The sequence below is a fragment of the Gopherus flavomarginatus genome, chromosome 1 (assembly GCF_025201925.1).
Source record: "Gopherus flavomarginatus isolate rGopFla2 chromosome 1, rGopFla2.mat.asm, whole genome shotgun sequence".
NCBI classification, from domain to species: Eukaryota; Metazoa; Chordata; order Testudines; family Testudinidae; genus Gopherus; species Gopherus flavomarginatus.
In genome coordinates this window covers 3,508,901-3,531,700 of record NC_066617.1, presented here as the reverse complement: position 1 = coordinate 3,531,700, position 22,800 = coordinate 3,508,901, and the positions used below count along the sequence as shown (strand labels likewise).

General features: G+C 55.5%; 1 protein-coding gene across 5 annotated transcripts in view; it reads left to right on the top strand.

Moving 5' to 3' along the window:
• Positions 1–22,800, top strand: part of SBF1 (SET binding factor 1) — a 159,248-nt gene that overhangs the window by 103,863 nt on the left and 32,585 nt on the right. For 3 of the 5 annotated variants that reach the window (XM_050920158.1, XM_050920152.1, XM_050920133.1), the window contains exons 3-12: positions 3,153–3,290; positions 3,551–3,679; positions 13,177–13,287; positions 14,270–14,293; positions 15,582–15,687; positions 16,324–16,456; positions 17,986–18,094; positions 19,398–19,511; positions 20,633–20,710; positions 21,503–21,616. In XM_050920158.1, coding sequence (XP_050776115.1) covers positions 3,153–3,290; positions 3,551–3,679; positions 13,177–13,287; positions 14,270–14,293; positions 15,582–15,687; positions 16,324–16,456; positions 17,986–18,094; positions 19,398–19,511; positions 20,633–20,710; positions 21,503–21,616 — 1,056 coding nt within the window. The remainder of the gene's footprint in view (positions 1–3,152; positions 3,291–3,550; positions 3,680–13,176; positions 13,288–14,269; positions 14,294–15,581; positions 15,688–16,323; positions 16,457–17,985; positions 18,095–19,397; positions 19,512–20,632; positions 20,711–21,502; positions 21,617–22,800) is intronic. The other 2 variants (XM_050920167.1, XM_050920143.1) reach the window with 1 other exon arrangement.

Sequence of the window (22,800 nt, the reverse complement as noted above, 5' to 3'; positions counted from 1 at the left end):
GAGAGTCTTGATGTTACATCTTCCATGAAGAAGGGGTTTTATAAACACATGGCTACTTTGTCAAGTATCAGAGGGGTAGCCATGTTAGTCTGGATCTGTAAAAAGCAACAGAGTCCTTTGGCACCTTTAAGACTAACAGATGTTCCAATACATCTGTTAGTCTTAATGGTGCCACAGGACACTCTGTTGCTGATGGCTACTTTGTGTTGCCTGGTATATGGGTTAGTAAGCTGGGTAGCCTCACTTATGCTGGGCTGCCAGTGACACTGCATAGTCTCCCAACTCCAGGCCTGAAGGGTGGGAGCATACCTGCTGCTCGTTTGAGGCAGAGACTTGTATGCAGACCAGATGCTATATCCAGGAATCTAGCTTCTCTCCTCCTAGTGGTTTCAGGAGGAGCTCCCGGCTGGAAGCTGGCCTGTCATGCCCTTGATATGTCTCAGTTGGCCTGTCATGCCCTTGGTGTGTCTCATGCATTGGGGACTGAATTCTGAAGGCATTCTGCTGCCGTGAGGTTGATCTAAGCCTACGGGGAGATAGCTCAGTGGTTTGAGCACTGGCCTGCTAAACCCAGGGTGATGAGTTCAATCCTTGAAGGGGCCATTTAGGGATCTGGGGCAAAAACAAAACAAGAAAAACCACTGTCAGGGACAGTACTTGGTCCTGCTAGTGAAGGAAGCAGGGGACTGACCTTGATGAGCTTTCAAGGTCCCTTCCAGTTCTGTGAAATAGGTACATCTCCAAAGAGAGAGTGCACCTGCTGACCTCCAGCTCCTGGAGAGAGAACTGGGTTTACATAACCTGGCTGCCTTTCCTTGGCTTGAGCATGACTTCACCATGGAAATAGCCTGGGGTGAATTTACATAGGGGACTCCGTTTGATGCTGTTGTTCCCCTAATCCCTTTTAATGATGTTTGCACATTGCAGGCGATAGTGCTTGTCTTTGAAATCGGTCAAAGATCCCTTGGTACAGAGGGTCGGTGTTGGGGAGACAGCAGGGTTTCTGTCCCTTGTGCCCTCATCACTGTAACGTCTGGACACCTGGAAGTGTGTTTGATGCCCATTGCGGTCGTCGACTATGTACCACTGTGATGGGTGCTTTAAAAATACCTGTGGGGAAGAGGTGGATAAACAAGGCTGGTAGCTTTGGAGAGGGTATAGACTAGAGCAGTGGTCCCCAATGCGGTGCCTGCAGGCGCCATGCTGCCCACCTACTGACAAGGGAGCGCCCGCCACCGAGGAGCATGGCTGCCGAACAAGCAGCCGCCGAAATGCCACTGAGAAGTGGCAACGTCAAGAAGCATCACCACTGAAATGCTGCTGCTTTTTGGCGGCATTTCGGCGGCGACACTTCTTCACGTTGCCACTTCTTGGCAGCATTTCAGCGACTGCTTGTGCGGTGGCTGCGCTCTTCGGTGGCTAGTCGTCAGACGCTCGGCACACTGAAAAGGGTAGGGACCACTGGACTAAAGTGCTTCAGGGCTGACCAAATCCATCTAGCCCTAATGATCCAGTAGCCTCTTGATTGAACCTCCCTGTTGATCCAGTCAGCAGGCTTTGGTCTGGAACAGGAATCCACATCCCTTTGCGGGGAGCCTGCCATCTCTCAGCATCAGCCTGTTACTTTCCCCAGCCTCTGGCAGAAGGGGTGATGGTGACTGGAAGGAGTAAGCTGCTCTGTTCCACATTCAGAGGAACGTAGTTTTTAAAAAGTCCCCACAAGCTGTGGTAACTGGGTAGCACACAGCAACACTACACAGTTGTTTAGGGGAGGAAGTGAGGAAAAGCCCTGTATCAGTGAAAACCTCATGGGGAATTCTCAGCCAGAAGGCTGGAATTCCCCCCCCCACACACACCCCTTGGAGTTGGGCTGGGGCCCCAGGGGTAACTCTTGTGACAAGTCCCCTGGGATCTCTGAGCTCATCCTCATCTGAAATGCGGCATTTCAAGCAGCACCAGGCTGGGATGCTGAGTCAGAGGGAGGAGTACCCTCTATTGCAGGAGCTAGCAACCCTTCAGAAGTGGTGTGCCGAGTCTTCACTCTAATTTAAGGTTTTGTGTGCCAGTAATACATTTTCATGTTTTAAGAAGATCTTGTTCTATAAGTCTCTAATCTATAACTAAACGATTGTTTTATGTAAAGTAAATAAGGTTTTTAAAATGTTTAAGAAACTCCATTTAAAATTCAATTAAAATGCAGAGGCCCCAGAGCGGTGACCAGGACCCAGGTGTGAGTGCCACTGAAATCAGCTCATGTGCTGCCTTCGGCACGTGGCCATAGGTTGCGTACTCCTGCTCTATTGGATCCACTATTCATTTATCAGTGTATTATGCACCCTGTACGGTATAGTGTCAGATAGGTAACAGGCCCCACCCCCAGGAATTTACTGTTCAGCGCTGCCTTCTTGGGGTGCCTCTTCCCTGTCAGCTGCCTGGGCCTGGTCCGCATGCAACTGCCCAGGACACTGATTAAATGGTTCCAGCTGACTCTCCTAGATGAGGGGGAGAGGCAGCTCTAGTTTAGACTCCACAGCCAGGTTCAGCTCAGGGCAGTCCAATGTGCCTGTGAACGGCAGCCCTGCCTCCTGGATGTCAGACTCTCAGCACAGCTCTCTTCTGCCAGCCTGGCCAAGCAAGATCTTGCAGCTCTTCTGAGACAGTAGGGGAGGCCCCTTGGCCTGAATGGGAACAGGTGCTTCTGCTCAGCCTGTTATCCTGGGTGTCCTCTTCCATTGCCTGTGTTTTAACAGTTGCCCTCAGGGCTTCTCTAGGGTGGGTTTCTTCATGTCTTTTGGAAGATGGTTATGCTGCTTGGTGCTCTGTGTGTATATAGAAAGGGGCTCCGTCACGAATGCTGACCACTGCTCCCTGCTGGCAGCTCCAGCTGAGCCATACTCGTCTGTCTGAGCCCACCAAGTACTTGGCATGTTAGATAGGTAAGAAGCCAGACTGCCTGCCCTGAGGAGCTGACAGTCCAGTGGCTCTGTTCTTTTGTGTACAGCTCCTCCAGGAGCTCTCGACATGCTGCAGAAGTGTGGGGAGGAGGGGCTGGGGGGAAGAGGAAATGGGTCAGCCTGCATCCACCTGCCCCTGAGCGGGCTGTACAAGTTGGCTCCAGCTGACCATTGTGTTCTCACCTTTGCCTCTTGCAGTTTTGCCAGCCGAGCGGTTGGCAGCTCTTCACCGAGCGGAATCCCCCCACCTTCTTCGTCGCTGTGCTGACGGACATCAGCTCCGAGCGGCATTACTGCGCCTGCTTCACTTTCTGGGAGGCTGTCGAGAGTGCCCAGGTAATGTCCCCTGGGGGGGCGGGGAGGGCATGGAGGCTGCCTGTGAAAGTGTTGTGGGCGTGTTTCTGAGCAGGCAGCTGTGAGCAAAAGCCCCTTATGAGAATTGTGGTTTTCCATTGCCCAGGTTGGTTGTACCCAGCACTCCTTTGTTAGAGGAGGGCCATGATCCCCTGTAGTACTTGTCTGAGGTGGTGGTGGGGTGGGGGGTGTCTATCCCCTCTCAAGTCCCTGCATTGTGTCTGATCTGTCTCTCTCCCCAGTCTCAGAGCCACTCAAGGAATGGTGAGGAGGAGGAAGAGGAGTCGTCATCCCTCATCCAGCCTGCGCAGCTCTTTGCTCCTAAGAGTTTGGTGCTAGTGTCACGACTGGACCATACTGAGGTTTTCCGGGTAAGTGCTGCATTTGGGGAGGAGAGGGTGGTGTCTGGATTCTCTGGGGACTTTCCCTTGCATTGATTCCTTGGCCCTCGGAACCACTGTCAGCCAACTCTTCTGCTTCTGAGAATTGGGTCATATAAGAGAGAGCACCAGTAGCAGCAGCGGCCTGTGGGATTTACTGCTATGGTTCCTGCTCTGACCTTCTGCTCATGTCCAGCAGTTACTCAGGGCCATGTGTGTAGCTTATTCTGATCCGTCCCCAAGCTGTCAGGCTGTGGAGCTGCAAGGTGAGAACTTGCCTGGGCTGGGCAGCTGGCAGCCTTGCCCTGCCTCTCAGTAAAATTCTAAGCACAAAATGTTCCTGGAGGAGCCTTATCTCCCATCTTTATATCCTTCATGCTTGCTCTGTTATGAGGCTGTAAAAGGCTTGGAAAGGTGCAAGTTACAGCCTGGCTTGTTCCCAGAACGCAGCTTGGGTGGATATGATCGAAGTGTCAGCAGTGCCTTGCTTGCCAAGGCAGGCATGTGATCCTTGCGGCTGGATGGACTGGCTGACCCCTCTTGCCATTCTCTTCTTCAGCTCTTGGGCCAAATGCACAGAGCATGTTGAAGTCCACAGGGTCTTGTCCTTGTACTGTGAGCATGCTGGCTGGGAAGCAGTGCTCACATGCAGTCTGTCGGTATGCCCGCTCCAGACACATTGGTAAATGGCCGAGAGACTAGTGACTGTTCTCATCTTCAGTGGGAAGGTGCATCTATGGAGACAGCCAGCCCTGGTACCTGGTGTAGCCAGGTGCTTAGACTGAAATAGAGCATTGCATACTGGGACATGCAGTCTCCTCAAACCAGAGACCTGCACTGAAGGAGGCCACACTTCAGTCATCCTGGAGTGATGCCTTAGCATGGTGGCTGTGTGCTTGGATTGGCTGTTGTCATTCCCCAGGTCAGTGGGTCTGTCCCTCCTGATAGCAGTAAGACCTGCTGTGATTTTTGTGTGGTGGGGGGAGGAGGGGTTATACAATTTCTGGGGTTGGTCTGATTAGCCCTTCCTCTGACCTGCTGTCTTGGTGCTGTACCTGACCAGAAGTGCATTCCCTATTTTGGGGTACTGGTCGGCCCTCCCTTGGCGATGTCCAGGGTTCCTGAGTGGCACAGCAGCTTGGAGTTTTCTGAACAGTAAGAATGTTGTGCTGTGCTGCATGTCCCAAAGGGGGAAGCATCTTGGGGACTTAGCTGGCAGAACTGTCTGAACAGCTGCCAGGATGAGAACCTGGCAGACTTGAGCAAGAAGCCACAAAGACATCTCCAGAGTAGATGTTCTCTAAGTGTGAAGCTCTCCAGGGCTCTTTGTTTTTCCTGATTCCTCTAGGTGGGAGGCTGAGATCACCATTAGCCAGTCAGGGAACCTCAGGCTACAATGGCCCTGTCCCTCTGCAGGTATTGGTCCCAGGGACGAGAGCTTGCCATGCTGGGAGAGTTCTTTGTGGGGCTGTGGGGCAGGACATTGTAACCTTTCTGTGAACAAGACATCTGGGTAATCAGGTAACCTGGCGAGCCTAGCATAAAAGCTAGGCAGAGATCGATGCAGGTGATGGTACCTTGAGTCTATCTCCCCATGCAGGAAACTTTTGTCAACAGCATCTGTTCCAGTGCTTTATCCCCTTATGCTGGGCTTTCCAGGGGTGTTGTGTGGCAGACCTTCTCCTTAGAGTGTGAAAGGACACAGAAGAAACAATTTGAGGATGTAGGCACTGCTCACGTGACCAGCTGGGACTCTGGAGTTAATGCTTTATCCAGCTGGTGGAGACTCTGGGCTGGTGACCTTAGGACTTGCATAGTGTTTCATGGGATCATTCAGATTTTGGCAAGGTGAATCCCTATTGAAAAATGCAGGGGACGTGAAATGTCATTCTCTTGCAGTGCACAAGACCTGCTGGTAGAAGTGTGGAACAGAGACTTCACCCTACAGTAGCCGTGATAGGCTAGGGGGGGTCAGGAGGCAGCTTGAGCTGGAGATGGGAATTTGAGGTTCGCTCCCTGACCCAGCAGGGATGGGAAGGGCTGTGGAAAGGAAGCTCCCAGCCCCAGGTGGGTGGGGGAAGGGTCCTGTGGTGCCCATCTTCGGGTGGTAAATAACCAAATGGAATTGAAGAGCAGCAAAGGCCATACAGTGCCCTTGCCTGTGCGGCCTGTGGAGCGAATTCTGGGGGCAGTGTGTCCTGGCTCTCATTGGAGGCTGCACCGAGGCAGTTTGCAGCTCTTCTCAGCCGCAGCACACCTGAGTGCCCTGCAGTCTGGCCAGGGTTCCCTCCACATGCCTGGGTGGGTTTTGTTGGGAACATGAGCAGTGTTTGCACGGTTCATTTGGCTCTGTGATTATATTGCTTAGTCACTTGAGCTCTCTAGCTTATTAATTCCTGGGAGCAGATAAGCAGTGAGAGTGCCTGGCTCCTGCCCTGTTGAGGCTTGGGGTTGCATCAGTTTCCCCCTTTGGTTAGGTTCTGATGACCAAGGAAATGTACCTCGGATGGTGTAAGTGTCCCATGGAACCTATTGTTTTCACAGCACAAGCCAGTTCTTCTTCGAGTGATTGCTCACATCCATTCCAGTTAGGTGTGCGCGCCGCGCGTGCACGTTCGTCGGAAACTTTTTTACCCTAGCAACTCCAGTGGGCCGGCAGGTCGCCCCCTGGAGTGGCGCCGCCATGGCGCTCAATATATATCCCTGCCGGCCCACCCGCTCCTCAGTTCCTTCTTACCGCCGTGTCGGTCGTTGGAACTGTGGAGCGCGGCATAACTGTCCTCCACGTCCCTAGCTCTCCTTGTTATCTCTCGATTATCTCTCGTACTGTTATAGTTGTTAGTTAGATTGTTAAGTATAGATAGTAGTAATTAAGTTAAATAGGTTGTAAATAGTTGTTCGCCGGGGGCTTAGCCCTTCCCGGCACCCGGCACCGGGCTCATGCCTGGTTCGCCGGGCTTCAAGCAGTGTGCGGCCTGCAAGAAGCCTATGCCCACCAGCGACCCCCACGACGCGTGCCTGAAGTGCCTGGGGGAATCGCACAGATCGGACAAGTGCCGCATCTGCAAGGCTTTTAAGCCAAGAACAAAAAAGGAGAGAGATCAAAGACTCCGAACTCTCCTTATGGAGGCGGCACTTGACCCGGCAGCTTCGCAGGCCGTGATCTCGGCGCCGGCACCGGATCGCACCGGCACCGAAAAGACTCCCCGGCACCGACCTTCTCCGGCACCGGGGACAGAACCGAGACCGTCGAAGTCTGCTACTCCGGCCAGGCAGACCCGACTGGAGCGCCCGGCCTCAACATCGGCCGCGGCGCCGCCGGCACCGTCGACTCCGGGCCCGGCGGGTCCGTCGAGTCCGGTGCCGCCAAGCTCCCCCATGAGATCTGGGGTTGAGATATTGGTCCCATCCACGCCGGAGACCTTCGCCTCGGCTTGGGACCTCATTGCCTTGACTGAGCCTACTCAGCTGCCACCCCCGGTACCTCCGGTGCGGGTCGCGTCTAGAGGCAAGCCCATGATGTCGGCACCGTCTCGGGACTCGCGCTCCAGGTGCGGGTCCAGGTCCCGACGTCACGGCAGATCGAGATCTCATCGCCGCTCGCACTCGCGGCGCCGGTCGGCCTCAAGACGGTCACGGTCGGACTCCAGCCGCCGATACCAGCACCGTGACTCCAGGAGCCAGTCCCGACGTCACTCTCCGCACCGGTCGACCTCCCGACACCGAGCTGGTGGCAGGTCCCGGTCCCGGTCGACCTCCCGGCACCGAGCTGGTGGCAGGTCCCGGTCCCGATCCCGGCACCGAAGCGGCGGCCGGTACCGGTCCAGATCCCGGCACCGAGACAGAACCCGGTCCCGGTCCCGATCCCGGCACCGTTTTGACTCCCGGTACCGATCCCCGGCATCGAGAAGATCGTCCCTGCCGACCCGCGCAGACCCTTACCAACCAGGGTCAGCCCCGCCGTGGCCTTCTACACAGCCGTCGGTCTCCTCCCAAACGGACAGCGGGTATGCGCTGGGCACCGACCGGCAGGCGGCGCTATTTAACGACCCGCCACAACACGACCAAGGCCCGCAGCAATGGGGGTTTTGGACACCCTGGGCATACCATCAAGCCCAGGGGCCCCAACAGCTTCCTGCTAGGCCTGCGACGGCGGAGCACAGGGTGCCGGAAGCCTCATTGTCTCGCCCCCCTCCCTCCCCGGATGGGGAGGAAGGGTCCAAGCAGCAAGACTCCGCTCTGGCTCCTGAGACAGAGGCGAGGGCCGAGGGAGATCCTCCATTAGACACTCTCTTGCCGGGGGTCTCCTCATCCTCCTCCCCTGATGAAGCAGTGGCTGGTACCTCCTCCAGTAGCGCCCCCCCCCCCCCCCCCCGCTGGATCTCAGGGCGCACCAAGACCTCCTCAGGCGAGTAGCTCAGAATCTGAGCCTACAAGCCGAGGAGGTCTCGGAAATAGAGGACCCGATCGTTACCATCCTCTCATCGGATGCTCCCACCAGGGTCGCCCTACCCTTCATAAGGACCATCCAGGCCAACGCCAATACCATCTGGCAGTCTCCGGCCTCCATCCCCCCTACGGCGAGGGGCGTCGAGAGGAAGTACATGGCCCCCTCTAAAGGCTATGAGTACCTCCATATACACCCGACACCGTGTTCCCTGGTGGTACAATCAGTGTATGACAAAGAGCGTCATGGGCAGGAAGCTCCAGCCCCCAAATCCAGAGAGGCCAGGCGAATGGACCTCCTCGGCCGTAAAGTATACTCGGCTGGGGCACTGCAGCTCAGGGTTTCGAACCAGCAAGCCCTGCTAAGCAGGTACGCTTTCAATTCCTGGGTGGCAGCAGACAAATTTAAGGAGCTGCTGCCGCAAGACGCTCGCCAGGAATTTGCAGCCATCTTAGATGAGGGCAAGAAGGTTGCACGTATGTCCTTGCAAGCTTCTTTGGACGCTGCAGACTCGGCTGCCCGCACCCTCGCCTCGGGGGTAACGATGTGCCGCATCTCCTGGCTGCAGGTCTCTGGCCTTCCGCCGGAGCTCCAGCATACCATCCAGGACCTCCCTTTCGAAGGCCAGGGCCTGTTTTCTGAAAAGACAGACCCCAGACTCAAGAGTCTGAAGGACAATCGGGTCATTATGCGGTCCCTCGGGATGCACACACCGGGAACGCAACGCAGACCCTTCCGGCCACAGCAACAACAGCAACGCAGGCCATATTCCCAGTTCCGCCAACGGCAGGACCTTAACAGGCGCCGCGGCAGGAATGGAAGGCGCAGGCATTCGGGGAACCAAGGAGGGCAGAACCAAGGCTCCTCTAAGCCCCCGCCTGGACCCAAGCCTTCATTTTGAAGGTGCGCCCGAGGGTGCAGTAACAGTTTCCCCCATGGATCCTTCCCCCCCGTTTTCCAACCGCCTTTCGTTTTTCCTCCCGGCGTGGACCCAAATAACATCGGACCGCTGGGTCTTACGCACGGTGCAGACGGGATACCGCCTGCAGTTTGTATCATTTCCTCCTTCCCGCCCCCCCTTCCTCGTCCCTCTTCAGGGACCCCTCTCAAGAGCAATTCCTTCGGCAGGAGGTACAGACGCTCCTCAGCAAAGGAGCTATAGAGGCGGTTCCGGAAAACGAGAAAGGCAAGGGGTTTTATTCCCGTTATTTTCTGATCCCCAAGGCCAAGGGAGGCCTCAGGCCTATCCTCGACCTGCGAGAGCTCAACAAATACCTGGTGAAGTTGAAGTTCCGCATGGTATCCCTGGGGACCATTATCCCATCCCTGGATCCGGGAGACTGGTACGCCGCCCTCGACATGCAGGACGCGTATTTTCACATTGCCATTTGGCCACACCACAGACGTTTCCTTCGCTTCGTGGTGGGCCCCCTTCATTACCAATTTGCAGTCCTCCCATTTGGCCTTTCTACGGCCCCGAGGGTGTTTACAAAATGCATGGCAGTTGTTGTGGCGCATCTTCGACGCAGTCGTATCCACGTGTTCCCTTATCTAGACGATTGGTTGATTCGGGGCACGTCGGAACAGCAAGTCTACAGCCATGTCCGCGTGATCACCGGCATGTTTGCTACTTTGGGCCTCTTGATAAACACGGACAAGTCCACCCTGATTCCCACGCAGAGGGTGGAATTCATCGGGGCCGTCCTAGACGCCACTGTGGCCAGGGCCTTGCTGCCGTTGCAGAGGTTCCAGGCATTGTCGGCGATCGTTCAACGACTGCGGGCAGCCCCCTTGACATCAGTGCGGACATGTCTAGCCCTGTTAGGCCACATGGCGGCTTGCACCTTTGTGACCGGTTATGCTCGGCTCCGCATGAGGCCCCTCCAGTTGTGGCTCATCTATCATTACCGACCGGCAAGACAGCCGCTAGACATGCTGATCACAATCCCACAAGGGGTGTTAGATTCTCTCGGCTGGTGGCTAGACCAGTCCGTGCTATGTGCGGGGCTCCCTTTCCACCCACCTCAGCCCTCGGTGTCCCTGACAACGGATGCCTCAGATCTAGGCTGGGGGGCCCACCTGGGGACCCTGAGAACGCAGGGCCTGTGGTCCCAGAAGGAGGTGGGGTTGCACATCAACATGCGGGAGTTGAGAGCGGTCCGCCTTGCTTGTCAAACGTTCTGCCATCAGCTTCAGGGTCGTTGTGTCGCGGTGTTCACCGACAACACGACGACCATGTACTATATCAACAAGCAAGGCGGCACCAGATCCTCCCCCCTGTGTCACGAGGCGATGCGACTCTGGGACTTTTGTGTAGCCCACTCCATTCACCTCACGGCTTCCTTCCTCCCCGGAGTACGGAACACGCTGGCGGATCGCTTGAGCAGATCCTTCCTGTCGCACGAGTGGTCCCTTCGCCCGGACGTCGCCCTCTCCATCTTCCGGAGGTGGGGTTATCCCCGTGTGGACCTCTTCGCATCCGGGGGGAACAAGAAGTGCCAAGCGTTCTGCTCCTTTCAGGGCAGGGAGCCCGGGTCGATAGCGGATGCCTTCCTTATTCCGTGGTCGACCCACTTGTACTACGCGTTTCCCCCGTTCCCTCTGGTCCACAGGGTCCTTCTGAAGGTGCGCAGGGACAGGGCTCACGTGATCATGGTAGCCCCGGCATGGCCCAGGCAACACTGGTACCCCATGCTGCTGGACCTGACCATAGCCGACCCAGTTCCCCTGCCCCTTCACCCGGACCTGATTACCCAGGAGCACGGGACCCTCTGTCACCCGGACCTGCAGTCGCTGCACCTAGCGGCGTGGCTCCTGCGTGGCTGACCGGTTCTGAGCTGCGCTGCTCCACACCGGTGAGGGAGGTGCTTTTGGGCAGCAGGAAGCCTTCCACGAGAGCGACATATTCGGCCAAGTGGAAGCGTTTCTCCTGTTGGTGCGTGGAGAGAAATCTCCGCCCTATGGAAGTTTCGGTGGCCGATATCTTAGACTACGTTTGGTCCCTCAAACAGCAAGGTCTGGCCATATCGTCGTTGCGAGTCCACCTGGCAGCTATCTCCACCTTTCACCCGGGTGCGGATGGTCGCTCTGTTTTTTCTCACCCGACGGTGTCTAGATTCCTTAAGGGGCTGGAACGTTTATACCCTAACGTCCGTCTCCCTGCCCCAACCTGGGATCTTAACCTGGTGTTGTCCCGGCTCATGGGACCCCCCTTTGAACCGTTAGCTACTTGCTCCCTGCTTTACCTCTCTTGGAAGACTGCCTTTCTAGTAGCTATCACCTCAGCTAGGCGGGTGTCGGAGCTCCGGGCTCTGGTGGTAGACCCCCCGTATACAGTCTTCCACAAAGATAAGGTGCAGCTGAGGCCACACCCTGCCTTTCTTCCCAAGGTAGTCTCGTCCTTCCACATCAGCCAAGAGATATTCCTTCCGGTTTTTTTCCCGAAACTTCACTCCTCAGGCAGGGAGCAGCAACTCCACTCGCTTGATGTCCGTAGGGCTCTCGCGTTCTACGTGGAGAGGACCAAGCCCTTCCGCAAATCCCCCCAGCTTTTCGTGGCGGTAGCGGACCGCATGAAGGGGCTTCCTATCTCCTCCCAGAGGTTATCCTCTTGGGTAACGTCCTATATCAGGACCTGCTATGACTTGGCCCACGTCCCTACGGGCCGTGTGACTGCGCATTCTACCAGGGCGCAGGCGTCGTCGCTGGCTTTCCTCGCCCATGTGCCCATCCAGGAAATCTGTCGGGCAGCGACCTGGTCATCGGTCCACACCTTTGCTTCCCACTACGCCCTGGTCCAGCAGTCAAGAGAGGATGCGGCCTTCAGATCTGCAGTGCTCCATGCCACGACTTCTCACTCCGACCCCACCGCCTAGGTATGGCTTGGGATTCACCTAACTGGAATGGATGTGAGCAATCACTCGAAGAAGAAAAGACGGTTACTCACCTTTGTAACTGTTGTTCTTCGAGATGTGTTGCTCACATCCATTCCACACCCGCCCTCCTTCCCCACTGTCGGAGTAGCCGGCAAGAAGGAACTGAGGAGCGAGTGGGCCGGCAGGGATATATATTGAGCGCCATGGCGGCGCCACTCCAGGGGGCGACCTGCCGGCCCAGTGGAGTTGCTAGGGTAAAAAAGTTTCCGACGAACGTGCACGCGCGGCGCGCACACCTAACTGGAATGGATATGAGCAACACATCTCGAAGAACAACAGTTACAAAGGTGAGTAACCGTCTTTTCTCCCTCATGCTGCCCTTGCTCACTCTCCGCTTTGGTTAGATAGTAGTTGTGAGGTCTTATCACAGCATATCGTCTAGATCTGTCCATCCCAGTGAGTTAGCCTAATGCTGGGCTGGGACATTCCCTTCTGTCCCGAGTGGGTCAGGCTGCTTATGCACTAAACCACGAGTCTTAGCTGTGCGTTGGGTCCCAGATGCGTCTCCTGAAAGTTAGAACTGCCTGCAGTGCTGACCACTAGACAGTGCTGTCTTTTCATGAGACTTTTGATGTAAACCTACAGAGTTGTCGGGCTAGGTGCAGGGCCTCTGGAACTCTGGCACTCGGGCTGTCCTCCTCCTGGACGACTCTTGGATTTTCTTCTCCCCCATTGGTGACAGAAGCAAAGCCACAGATTGCAGTGCACTGTTGGTGGTGCTGGAGGTCAGCATGGTGCCACGGGGAAACCAGTAGCACAAGCTGGGGCCTGTCCTGCTGTCTGTGCCTGAGGTTGCACCCCTTGGTCAGGGACTGTCTCGCTGATTTGTAAAGAACTGTGTGCAATAAATACACAATTCCTTGTTGGCAACAAGGGTTGCGAATGTCGCTCTGAAGTGTTTGCAGCAGACAGGCTCCAAGCCTGGCTGGGCCTGAACACACTGTCCGCATGAGCAAATGCTGGGCCTGCAATGGTTAGCGCCGTGTGACTTGCTGGGAGCCCCAGCCAATACCTGTGTTTCAAAAGAGCGGCCTCCCATGCTGTGCTCAAGTGGCTTGGCTGCTTCTTGCTGTGGACACACCTCGGTGCTCTGCTTGCTCCTCCAGAACAGCCTGGGTTTGATCTACACCATCTACGTGGACGGGCTGAGCGCATCGCTGGAGAACGTGATTGGAAACCTCTTGACATGTACCATCCCCATTACAGGGGGAGCTCAGGTTGGTACCTGCTCATTTCTGTGCCCTCTTGAACTTGCCTTTCTCTCTCAGTGTGTGAAATGGCAGCAGCTCATCCAAAGCTGGAGATCTGGGGGGCGGGGGGGGAATGTTTCTATCTCTGCTCTGCTCCAGGCTGCGATGGGACTCGTGGGAGGTATCACTAGCCGCTGGTTTCCTGGGTTCAGCTGTGAAGCAGGGTGTGTGTGGGGGGGGACAGTGCACTCAGGAGGAGGCTACAGCTGCACTGCAGGTGGTTGAGTGGCTGGTGCAGGCAGTGGCTTCCCATATACTAGGGATAGAACTGCAGCAAACCGCCTTGAGCTGCCTCTGTCTAGAAGGACAGAAGCCTAGAAGCACGCACAGGGCATGGAGGGGCCTTCCTGGGTTGAGGCTGGAGGTTGTATATCAGCCATGCTTAGGCCCCGCAAAAGGAGAAAGGGGACGTTCTGTTTGTAAGCCACGGAAGGAGGAGGCTGCGTGCCACGTGCCCAGGGCTCCTTCTGACAGTTTGGGGTGAGAGGGGTAGCCCTCCCGCAGGTATGCTGGGCGCAGCTGACCTCGGCCAGGTCCCTCGTGGGCAAGCTATGTAAACAGGTGGATAAGGATTGTTGAGTATCAGAGGCTCAGTGAGTGACATGTCTTGGTGGAGCCTAGAGTGTTCCTGGGAATGGACTGTGGCCTTAGCAGTTGTTCCATCTCGGTGCTCACAGACCCTGGGGTGCTGGCATTAGGGCAGTTTAAAGGTGGCATCACCCCTTCTTGCACTTTGCTTCCCCCCCCGCTGTATCTGGAAGGGCTCTTTCTAAATGTTGTGATGTGGCTTTTGCTGTGTTTGTCTGCACATTCCCTCCTTTGGGGGCTCAGGGCCCCGTTCACTGTTGGCTTTGGTGTGATGTGTGCACATCTCTCCTTGTTGTCCGGCTGTGCTGCAGTGTTGTGCGTTTGTAACTGACTGTGCTATCTCTGTCTGTCTCTATCTCAGCCTGACGTGGAGGACGAAAAAGCGGTATGCACACCTTTTCTTTCATGGGTCTATCTCCAGTGTAACATTCCTCCCTTGGGTGTTCAAAAGCTGCACATGTTCGGCCCCTGCAGCTGCTGGGTCAGCATCTCCCACAGAGAGTGGGAGGAGAGACTTGGGCACCGTGCATCTCCCCAGCCCAGGCAGTGCACCCATGGTTGTGCACATGGCCTTGTGTGTGTGTGAGGGAGGCAGGTGACCGTGCACATGGGCCACAGAAGAAGGGGGTACATGTCCTGGGACCCAGTTGAGTGACATCAGAGTTAGTATGCTTTGTTCTCACCTCCTGTTGAATGCACAAGATCCCAGGTGTTTTTTGGGAGAAGTCCTGTTGCGTTCTCTGAGGACCAAGGCTGTTCCCTACCCTGTGTGTGCCAGTGAAGGTTTAAGGGGTGTCTGAGGTGGGGCAGTGGCCAGGAGGGAGCCTGCCAGGTAAATGTGGTGATGCTAGTGTGCGTGAGCATTGCTGTAGAAAGCTGAGCAGGGAGATGGAGAGGAGTCTCTTGGGGGAAGCTGCTTGCTTTGGGGAGTGTGATCAATAGACCTGAAGTCCTGAGATCGTACAGGCTCTGAACCAAGGCCAGGAGCCCATGGGTGCGTGGGAGTCCAGGCTCTGGGGCAGGGGAAGAGCTCAATACAGACTTAAAATAAATGGTTGCAAAAAGGGGAGGCTATGCTGATCCATCCAGCCTTTGTCCCTCAGACCAGTCTGGAGCAGCTGGTGCTCCCCTCCTCCTTGCGCAAGGCACTGTATCTGCAAAAGAGAGCTTGTGTGTTTCTGGTGACAGGGCCGGGCGGTGCTGTACCGACTACTCCAGTTGCTGCGACACTGACACTGTGTGTGCTTCTGGGCGTGCCCAGGATATCCCAGTGAACTCCATCCCATTGGATGAGTGCTAAGAACAGTCCTAGTTGTCTTGGGAGTGGTTCCCCTCTGCAGCTGGCCAGTGGCTCTCCCTCACTGGGGCAGCACTGAGTCAGGCAGTACCTACATATCTGCCCCACCGCAGGGTGCAGTCACACTCACAGTGCAGCTGGGAAAAATGCAGTAGCCTATGGTGGGCGGCCCTGTGCCACCGCACAGGGTATAAAGCCGGACAATGTCCCTTTGGCCCCTGCATCCTGTCCTGTCTGTCACTGGGTGAGCCCAGCTGCTTCTGGAGTTCGGCCTTCCACTCTGAGGTGGTAGGTGGGAGCTGGCTCCCTGTGATGCCTGTGCTCGTCTGTTACTTGGCCTGAATCCCAGTGACTGGTGTGTGTCTGTTTCTTGCAGAGGACGATCTCTCTAGGGGCAGGCGACAGGCAGGTGATCCAGATGCCCATCAATGACTCTCTCCCCGTCAGCAGCTGCAGCGTAGCACTGCTCTTCCGGCAGCTCGGTGAGACTCCGCCCCGGCCTCACCTGCTCATAGGGACAAGTTCTGAATACCGTCAGCCAGTGCCCTCGTGCTGCCCCCAATGCCATGCTCCTGACCTCGGCTTATCAACTCCTTGCTCCATCCCCTCCACCCCCACATCCGACCGAATCTCTCCATCTCACGCTGCCTTCCTTCTCTCAGAAAGTGAGGGGGAGCCTGGCAGTTGTGCTCTGGTTGTGGCCCCAAACTGTGGATCCATTTAGATGCCATGTTAATGGGCACTGACTGAGCACCAAGGCAGGGGCAGCAGGAGAAGGCAGGGCTGAGTCTGAGCAGCTGCAGGCCTTTCTGTGCAGGGATTTGTCCTCCAGCTGCTCTCACTGCGTGAGTTAGCTGGTCCTAGCACTGATCCAGAGGTGACAGGAGGTTTCTAGTAAATAACTGACACACTCGCTGTCCAGTGAGTGGAAGAGGAAGTCCCGTCCCCATGCAGCAGGAGGAAGGGGCAACAAGGAGTGAGGATATGGGGGAGACTTTTGGCAGCCTGTTTGGTGGGGTGAGAGAGCAGGCGCTCGTGGGACTCTAGCAGGACTCTGGTGCTGTACTTGGGAAGAATCCACCTGCAAGCGCTGAATGCTCTGCCCCTTCTCCCCCCAGGGATCACCAACGTGCTGTGTCTCTTCTGTGCTGCACTCACTGAACACAAGATCCTGTTTCTCTCCAGCAGTTATCAGAGACTCACAGACGCCTGCCGGGCCCTTCTTGCGCTTATGTTCCCCCTCAAGTACAGGTGAGGGAGTGCTGAGTCCACCTGACACATGGGTGGAGTAAAGCTACGTGCTGAAAAGGGGCTCGACATCCCGTGCAAAGCCCGTCTCCAGCTTGCCAGATTGCCCTGCCTCCATCCGTGCACTAATGGTGTCCAAATCCCATGGCTAGTATGGGCTGATTACTGTAGGCCAAGCACTGTCGGGGATGGCCAGGTGAAATCAAATCAGAGACGTGTTCTCTGGCTGCACTGAAAGCTCCTGTCCATGGCTGTAGAGGCATCTATAATAATTAAATTCCTCAACAGCAAAATAACACGAATAACCCCAGCTTCGCACCCCCTGAGCAAGATTTGGGCTCTAGACTATCAGAGAGGGAGCGAGTTTCAGCGCTGCAGGCCCCTGCCAGCTGCTTCCTCCAAGCCCAAGGAGCTGTGAGCATGAACTGATTGCAGCTGCCGCACGGCCTCATGGTGAGAGCGGGGATGTCTCAGGTGGCCAGGCGTAGTTCAGCAAGGTGCTGCAGATGCCGAGTGTGATCAGCTCTCCCTGAGCTCAGTAGAGGCTTTGCACTTACAGGATTGGGCCCTTAGGGGTTCCCCTGTGATACCGCTCCATGCCGAAGTCACTCAGCAGGCAGTGCAGATCTCCAGAGACCTGACTGAATGGGGTAGAGGAAATAAGCAGGACTCCAGGAGCCCCCAGAGCTGCCCACTCCCAGTGGCCCTCCCCAGAAAGAGTGATTGCATACAGGGCACTCGTTAGTGAGACGGCCGGGCGCCGTGCTAACCCTACCCTGAAGGGGAGATGTTGACTGTCTCAAACATCAGAGGGGTAGCCGTGTTAGTCTGGATCTGTAAAAGCAGCAAAGAATCCTCTGGCACCTTACAGATTAACAGATGTTTTGGAGCATGAGCTTTCGTGAGTGAATGCCCACTTGGTTGGACGCATGTCTCAAACAGTGACCTGACTTCCCTTCCCGGCCCAGGACAGGGCTGTTTGCACCTCTCCCAGCTGGGGCAGTGAAGATAGTTGTGTCATTGTTGCTGCTAGCTGCCTGCTCTGGTTCCAGGCTGCCAATGCCACTGGAGAAGGGTTCTTTATATTTAAAATATAATTATATTCCTTTGGCATTTACACCCCTGCCCCTCGAGCTGGATGCACTGGACATGGGCTCAGGCTGACTGTAACTTTACGTGACTGCGGGTCCCTTTCCAAACCTAGAAGCCATCCTAGCTGTGAGGCGCACGCACAGTTCAGAGTGCCTGCCATAGCAGAAGGGCCTTGACACCACTACTCACTATCCACTGGCCGTTAGCGTGGCCCCATGGTGGGCCAGGGTTCTTCCTTGTGCTCTCTTCCCCAGGAATTTTACCAGTCCAGTTTGAAATGACTTGTGTGATGTGGGTGCCATCATTTTTGTGGGGGACTATTGCACAGTCTGGGTGGCTCAGGAGCCTGACTTGGCCAGGCTGCAGTGGGGTCTTGCAGCCAGGCGCTGGGCCCAGCGTAGCTTCTGATTGGCTGTAGTGACGATGTGCTTTGGTTACAGTTTCACGTACGTGCCCATCTTGCCTGCACAGCTCCTTGAGGTGCTCAGCACTCCCACGCCCTTCATCATTGGCGTCAGCTCCATCTTCCAGTCGGAGACGCAGGAACTGGTGAGGCGCTGCGTAACCCTGTCTGTGCAGTAACTCTTCCCCTGCCCCTACGTTACTGCAGTCCTCCTGGGTCCGAGCTCTTGAGGGAGGGGCAAGAGGTCATGTGCCAGTGGGAATGGGAGTGCGGGGATGAAGAAACCCTGCTGGAACAGGCTGCACTTGTTCAGTTAGACCAGCCGGGGTTGAGATCCAGGCATGTCTCACAAGTCAAGCAGGGCTGAGCTGGACTTGCCTGAGACTTGGTCCTGTCTACATGATGGTGACTGAAGATGCGAAAAGTTCCGTAATTGAGAAGGCTGTGTGGCATTTACTGTGCTTTGAGCGCCTGGTTTGGTTTTAGGGCTAGTCTACACTGGCAGCACTAAGGCACTGCCGCAGCAGCACTTCATCGTGACTTGTGTGGTCATGGTGCAGTGCGGGGAGAGAGCTCTCCCAGTGCTCGAAACAAACCACCTCCACGAGGGGGGGAGCTCCCAGCGCTGTGGCACTGTCTAATGGGCGCTTTACAGCGCTGAAACATGCTGCGCTCAGGGGGTTGTACTTTCACACCCCTGAGCGAGGAAGTTGCAGTGCTGTAAATTGCCAGTGTAGACAAGCCCTTAGTTAAGTCAGTTCTAAGCTAAACTGAAATAAGCCTGATTTGAACCGAAACAAGAGTGCCTGCTCGGCCTTTTGAACTGCTTCAACTCAGTTGGTTTAAAATTACCTGGTAAACCAGCCAGCTTCATGTAGACGAGTCTGTGAGTGCTGCGAGATTGGCACTGGTGTTTCATTTGGTGAGGTCAGTACTGTCTCAGTGCCCAGTCTCAGTGAGATGTAAAGCCAAGGTCCAGATTCCTGGTAAGATCCCCTGGTACTTCCCCTAAGAGTGCAGCTGTGAACACTGGTGTCCTGGCAGCACCCTGATTTGTGCAGTTCCTGCTCCCCCCCTGCTGTTAGGTTCACACGGAAATGGTGGTGGTGCCTCCTATCCTATCCTGGTGTGCAGTGTTCCTGTGGCTGTTACACAGCTGCTGCACTTCACCCCAGCGAGTGACTTGATCCCCAGGCATATATCGTATGTCAGCAAGTGCTCAAGTACCGTGGCAATGGGCACTGTGTAAGAAGTTATAGGGGTTGTAAAGTGCTCTAGGCTCTACCAGATTGTGTATGGGGAGGCCGTTAAGTACAAATCCCCCTCCCGCCTCCCCCTCAACAAAAAAAAAAAAAGCTGCAGCTCCTTTGCTGGGTCACTCAGCTGGGTGGGGAGCACTCCAGAAAGCCTGTCCTGTCTGTATGCTCATGCCTGCCCGGCTGCTTTCAGTTGGATGTCGTCATAGCAGATCTGGATGGTGGGACGGTGACCATCCCAGAGTGCATTCACATCTCCCTGCTGCCTGAGCCACTGCTCCATCAGACACGAGAAGCCCTCTCCATGGTAAGTGTGGGACTCCAGAACTGGCTCGGCTCCACTCCGTGGTCCCCTTCCTGTCTCAAGAGGTTCCTGATATGAGGGTGAACATAGCACTCAAGGCATGTGGCCAGGACCCTGTGGGCAGGTGTTGGAAGTGAGATCAGGCAGCAGAGCCTGAATAGGGAGTCTCCCACATCTCGCGAGGTTGTGATCATATCACTTGAGGCATGTCATGCTTCCTTCCTCCCCGCAGGGCACACTGGGGTGCTGGGGTTTGGCACATGCAGTTGCTTCAGGTTTCTGGGAGTCTTCTGAATGGTCCTCACTCTCCAAACAGGAAACGGCTCCATCCCTGGAGCTCCTTCATGGGTGCCAGCTGATCCCAGTGGGGCTGTGACCCTGGGCAAGATGGCCTTAACAGCTCTCGCTGATGCTGATTGCAGAATGTGGCTCCAGGCAATCCCCTGCATTGGTGCCTTTCTGGGGTCTGTCAGTTCAGTCAGGATAGAAGAATCTGTCTGCACCGAGGAGCCAGGCCTCTGATCCAGCAGCTGCTGCTCTGAAGTTGCAGTGCCCCTGGAGCACAGCACCTCAGCAACGTTGGTCAGAAATGGAAGCTATTCTTATTATGGGCAGCCTACTGATGGAACAGGGCTTGAAGCCAAAGCAGAGAGGTGATAGTGGGCAGGGTCATGGGAACTTCCCGGAGCTCCCATCCCCTCTCCCAAGCCCAGTGACATGTCTGAGGAGTCTTCTCCAGGGTCACAACCCTTGGCAGTGCCCTGTGAAGCTGCAGAGAGCTGTCTGCCAGATCTGTAAGGCGGAAGAGACCGTCACATTCATCTAGTTGGACTTGTGTGATGTAGGCTGTAGAATTCCATCCTGCTATTTCTGCCCCAGTCCAAAGGCACTGTGGCCTGGAGACCTCTTCAGGTCTGGTCCCCAAGGCTGGCAGGACCGTGTCTCTCTCTGGGCCTGGTGCTCTTTCTGGAGAGTGCCCCTTCCCAGGGCTCACTGCAGGGCAGGGCCCAGTGCTGGCTGCTTCATGGTCCATTGAGGAAGTCCTGGCCTCTTCCAGCTGTGGTGGTAAACTCCCAGGGGGCTAAGGCCCCCTCTCTGAGCATGCTCTCTGCTTGTCTCTTCAGATCTTGGACCCTGAGCTGGAGGTAGCAGACTTAGCATTCCCCCCATCAACCATCTCTGCCTCCTCCCTCAAAATGCAGGTGAGTGGGGGAGCCGGGAGGGGCCTGGGAAGAAGCGTTTGTACTCGGGTGTGTCCCTTCTGAGTGTCCATTCCTTGGGCGTGGGATTGCAGAGGAGCTGCTTTCCCTGCTGGGGTTGGGAGGGGCTGCTCTTTATTTCCATGGCCAGGAGCAAGGTCGGGCTGAAGCTTCTGTCTAGGACCAGTGCTGGTTAAGGAGCTGACTAGGGTGACCGGATGTCCCGATTTTATAGGGACAGTCCCGATTTTTGGGTCTTTTTCTTCTAAAGGCTCCCATTACCCTCCACCCCCGTCCTGATTTTTCACATTTGCTGTCTGGTCGCCCTTGAACCGACAGTGGTGTTGCAAATAGCTGGGCTGGAGGTGGTGTTTACAGGGCTAGAGAGGAGGGTTCCCTGTTGGCCTCCACGCATATGGAGCTCCCTAGCTCTCTGCAGGGGCTGGAAACCACCCGCATCTGGTGCACTAGGGACAGCTGCTACAGCAGACACTAGCGTTATAGCCGCACTGAACTATGAAGGGCCTGTTTCACTGTGAGCAATGTAAGGACCTCCCTCTGCCTCTGTTCAATGCAGAGGGAGGAGGCATGGGTTTCCTTCCACCTCCCCATTCCATCCCATCCCCTGCTTTCCTCCAGTCATGTCTCCGTGTTTCCTGGTTGGCAGGTGCTGGGTCGGAGCCCATCTCTTCCTGAAGAGGCATCTCTGCTGCCAAGCTTCTGGCTCCATCCCCTCAGGCTGCTTCCTCTGCTGTCCTCTCAGTGCCTGACTATTCTGTCCTTCTCTTGCTTCAGGACAAGGAGATCCGAGCTGTCTTCCTCCGTTTGTTTGCACAGCTGCTGCAGGGCTACCGCTGGTGCCTGCACATCATCCGAATCCACCCAGAGCCAGTCATCCGCTTCCACAAGGTAAGGCCGCTGGTGCTTGGGTGGAGGGGATTTCAGATGCATCCTTGGAACCAGAGCACAGAAGGTCACAGGGTAAATACTTGGATGGTCAGAGCAACCAAAAACCCAGGTACTGCAGGGGGCAGTGTGAGTAACATGGTATGGGATACACCTACCTCTGAGAGCTTGTCTGTAGGGGTGGATTTCACATTACCTTTTGGATTAAAATGCCTTGTGCCCACAAGACACAATTCTTTTTTCCAGTTATCTGGCCTTTTGCGAAATGGATAATTCAGTGTGGAAGTGGATTAAGTTCATTTTGAGATGAGTTAGTCTGGAAAAAGGTTTTGTGTGGATGCAGCTCTATTTCAGATGATCTTTCCTGCCACTGGCAGTCTTCCCACTGCTTCCCGCACGGATTGCTTCACATCTGGATCGACCTGTCTCCTTACTTGTGTTCTCTCTATTTGTCTGGGATCTTGTTGACTGGATGTCACCTCCCCCATTTAAATGCTGGTGTACAGCCGTGTGCACCCCAGTTACACACTCCTGGAATTGCATACTCTTCTCCTGCATGGACCCGTGCAGAGGTGATGGGTTGTCCTGAGGGCTGGGAAGAGGAGACGATCCTCTTGCCTTAGCAGCAGCTACCAGAGAGCCAATATTGTGAGCCTACATCGAAGCAAATTCTAGAGATGGATCACTCCTGGGACAAGGTCCCATGTTAGAACAAAGGAAAGGAGGGCCAGTAGAGTTACAGAAAGCCTAGGATAGCCGCAATACCTTCAGGAATGCTCCCAGCACTTGCCCTCAACTGTGAGCTGCACCACGTTTTTGCCCAAGAGGCCACCACTGAATTCTAGTATGTTATGGACGGCACCCAGGAGTGCAGACCCCAATCAGGACTCCAGTGAGGAGGAAATTTCCCAGCAAACCCAGGATCTCTTTCCCCACACAAAAGTCTGAGGAAGTGATGTCTCCCAACACCCAGGTGGTCTCCCACCAAGATAGTGCTGGGAAAGGATCAGTGCCAGTGAGTGGTATGTGCTATCATAGAATCAGAAGATTAGGGTTGGAAGAGACCTCAGGAGGTCAACTAGTCCCACCCCCTACTCAAAGCAGTACCAATCCCCAACTAAATCATTCCAGCCAGGGATTTGTCAAGCCAGGCCTTAAAAACCTCTAACGAAGGAGATTCCACCACC